General features: G+C 39.1%; 1 protein-coding gene across 1 annotated transcript; it reads left to right on the top strand.

The window, feature by feature from the left end:
- Positions 1 to 8: 8 nt before the first annotated feature.
- Positions 9 to 641, top strand: LOC101577176 (olfactory receptor 1102-like; the record flags this gene model as incomplete). Its single annotated transcript, XM_004648566.1, has 1 exon — positions 9 to 641. A coding segment is annotated over one exon (633 nt), but the record flags the coding sequence as incomplete, so codon positions are not given.
- Between the last annotated feature and the right edge of the window lie 2,884 nt (positions 642 to 3,525).

The following is a 3,525-nucleotide window of genomic DNA, read 5'->3' on the forward strand; positions in this document are numbered from 1 at the left end:
TGTGCGGAACGACAGAATGCTTTCTCTTGGCGGCGATGGCTTACGACCGCTACGTGGCCATCTACAACCCGCTCCTGTACTCTGTGAGCATGACACCCAGGGTCTTCGTGCCACTCATCGCTGCTTCTGTCCTCGGGGGCACTCTGCATGCCACTGTGCACACGGTGGCCACTTTCAGCCTGTCCTTCTGTGGAACGAATGTCATCCAGCACATCTTCTGTGACATCCCTGCCTTGCTGGCGATTTCCTGCTCTGACACTCACCTAAACCAGCTCCTCCTCTTTTATATAGCTGGCTCTATTGAGATGGTCACTGTCCTGGTCGTCCTCATCTCCTATGGCTTCATTCTGGCAGCTGTTCTCAGGACGCGCTCTGCAGAGGGGAAGCGAAAGGTCTTCTCTACGTGTGGCTCCCACCTAACTGCAGTGTCCATCTTCCACGGAACTGTTCTTTTCATGTATGTGAGACCAACTTCCAACTACACCTTGGAGCAGGACATGGTGGTGTCCATGTTCTACACTGTTGTGATTTCTGCATTGAACCCCGTCATCTACAGTTTGCAGAACAAAGACGTCAAAGGTGCAATACAAAAGGTGTTTGGGAAAAATCAGTTTATGAATACAGTAAGATTTTCATCCTAGATGAGTACTAAAATTTGAGATTGATATTCTATATGTCAGTGTAAAGAGTTTAATGAAAATAACTAATTAATATGAGTCTCTAGTCTGTAAATATTTAAGATAAAGGATATAAGGAATCCTCTCCTGTGATATGTATAATGCAGAAATATACTATCATCCTTTTGCTTTGGCAAACTTCATAGCAATATGTGTTTGTATTTCCACACATAGATGCTGGTACCGGCCAAACACAAGTGTACCCATAGCCCTGTGTCTATGAAATCTTTAACACACTTAGGATTACATTCCTCAGTCTGTCTAAATTGTGTCTTCTAGTTTCCCATAATTACATTCATCAATAATTATGTAGTTTTAGCTGAGTGGACTGCTCATGCCCTTGACGTTTGCATTGCTCCTGTAATTCCAAGACATTTTCTCTAGAGACACGGACACTTAATCCAATATGAATCAATTTGCTTCATTCTTGCACTGTACAGAAGTCATATTATTGTCTGTGAACTTCAGATTCCTTGGGTCATCACTTGGCTGACTGGCAAGGGTGAAGTTATTCTGCTTTTATTTTGTATGTGATCATAGCACAAGGAAAAGAAGCATTCTTAACTTTGTTATTGCCTTACTGAGGACTCTACTTATACTGGAACACCACCATCAATAACGACTGTAGCAACACAGTTCACTTGTTAAGTACAACTTGTCATCAGATTTGGCTCTTCCTACAGTGGAGTCCACATCTTCCATTAGGAGATTTCCCTCAGGCCTCATGTCTACTCCACTTTCGGCCTTGTTTTCTTTTGACCCCTACCAGGTCCTGAAGTCCTTGGGGATCCCACCCTTCCTCACTGCCTAGGACAGAGACGGACATGACAGAGAATGACCTTGCTCTGCTGATGCTGGGGCCTGCTCGCAGCACATCCCCATCTCTGCACTTCTAGGTCTTCATCAAAGTGAGTTTCACAGTGTTTCCCTGCCCCATTCTTCTTAATTATTACACTTACATTATAATTTTGTAAATTCATTTACTCACAAAAATCACTTCATTCTTGTGTTGGGCAGTTCCTTGTGATATCACAGCATTACTTCCTTCAAACATAAAAACTCAGACCATATCCATGATTGGTGTGCATATTGAGATGGACACAGAATATAAGAGCTCTTGCACATATTTACGTGTGTGTGTAATACCAAGCAATGAAGAGGTCTTTAAACAGATTAACACTATAAGTATTATGCAAGTAAATATTTAACTTGACATCATTGGATTCAATTTCAATTGTAGTGAAAAAAATAAACCATAGACTTGAAAAAATATACATTTATTGAATAAATAAACAGTACACTCTTAGTCCACAAGACAAAGGATAACAAATATATGTAAATAAAAGTTCTTAGTTCAATGAGAAAAAATATTTGTACTAATATTATTTAGACAAGAGATCATGTCTGCATCTTCAACTGTGAATAACTACTATGAAGACAACAATATGCAATGTATTAATTATTTAACTGTCCTACTAACCTGTTTTGAAACTGTCTCATTGCTATTTCCTTCGCATTAAAATTGATAAAAATAAAAAATTCTAGATAAAGAAGTCTCTCAAGCTTAATGTCTGTACTTCATTTTTAAATAACCTAAAATAGAGAATGACATTAAAAGTTGTCGAAACTCATAAACGTGGCACAAGTTTAAAAGTTGACAACTTCAAAGAGGTGGCGACAAGCGGGACACCTGCCCTCCTCTGGGGGAAGTGTAGTGCTCATGGACACTTTGCCTAACAACTTACAACCTTCTCCTAAGTCTGTGCATTCAGCCAAAGGAGAGAATGACTTAGAACTGAATGAAACAACAGAGAGGAGTTCAAAACAAAAACCAAATGAAAAATAAGGCATTGAGGATAAGACATGGATTAGTATAAGAGAAAAATTTGAAAACATCTGCAAGTTTATAGAATACTTTACTGACGTAAACACACATGAAAGAGCAAGTCCACAGTGGGTATCTCTTACACCAGAAAATTGACTTAAATGAATAATATTGGGATTATTTGAAATTGAAAGGTTCATGCAAATATTTTTAATGTGATAATACAGTTGTATGGTAAAGTTAGACTAATGCAAATATCAATAAAGTTAGTAACACCTATTATAATATTAAAAGTGAGCATGCTTCTAATTTAAGTGAAAATATTTTAATATGCTATTATTTATCAGAATATCAAATCGAATAAAATCTCTTTAGTTTTTAAAATTTCAAAAAGCGAGTGAGAACCTGACATAAACAACTTGAAAGACGCATGGCTTATTTTGGTTCACAATTCAGAGGTTTCGGTCCACGGTCTAGTGATTGTATTGCTTTAAGCCTGCAGCAAGTTAGAAATAGCAGAAAAGGAAACAAAGAGGAAATCTGCTCAGTAAGACAGCTAGGAATCAGATGCGAACAAGGAGTCAGAGAGGAAAGGTCCTGGGACCAGATTTACCCCCTTGCGGTCAACCACATGGTCCACTCCCTTAGCTAGAACTGTCGCCTTTATCCGTCACCTGCCTGTAGTGCTACCCAGCTACTACTGCAGCCTTCATAATCTGATCACTTTGCATGAGGCCCATCAGCCCCCAGCCAAACTTTTAGTTTTAAGGGACATTTCAGTTCCTTATCACGACACTTCCATAGCTGTAATTACAAATGTTATTACTTATAGCTGACCAATTTGACGTCACCTAATAGAAAGGAATCCAATGTCCTGGTAAACACAGATCCTTTCAAAGACACTCACTGCTGTCTGACTCCAGGACAAAGCAATCCCATCTGGTCTGGCATCTATGTATCTAATCATGGTATATGGTTTTTATACCAACGATAACGTGCTCAAATTTCTGGTGCCATCCCTTG

Source organism: Octodon degus, unplaced genomic scaffold, assembly GCF_000260255.1.
Source record: "Octodon degus isolate 3935 unplaced genomic scaffold, OctDeg1.0 scaffold00438, whole genome shotgun sequence".
Classification (NCBI taxonomy): Eukaryota; Metazoa; Chordata; class Mammalia; order Rodentia; family Octodontidae; genus Octodon; species Octodon degus.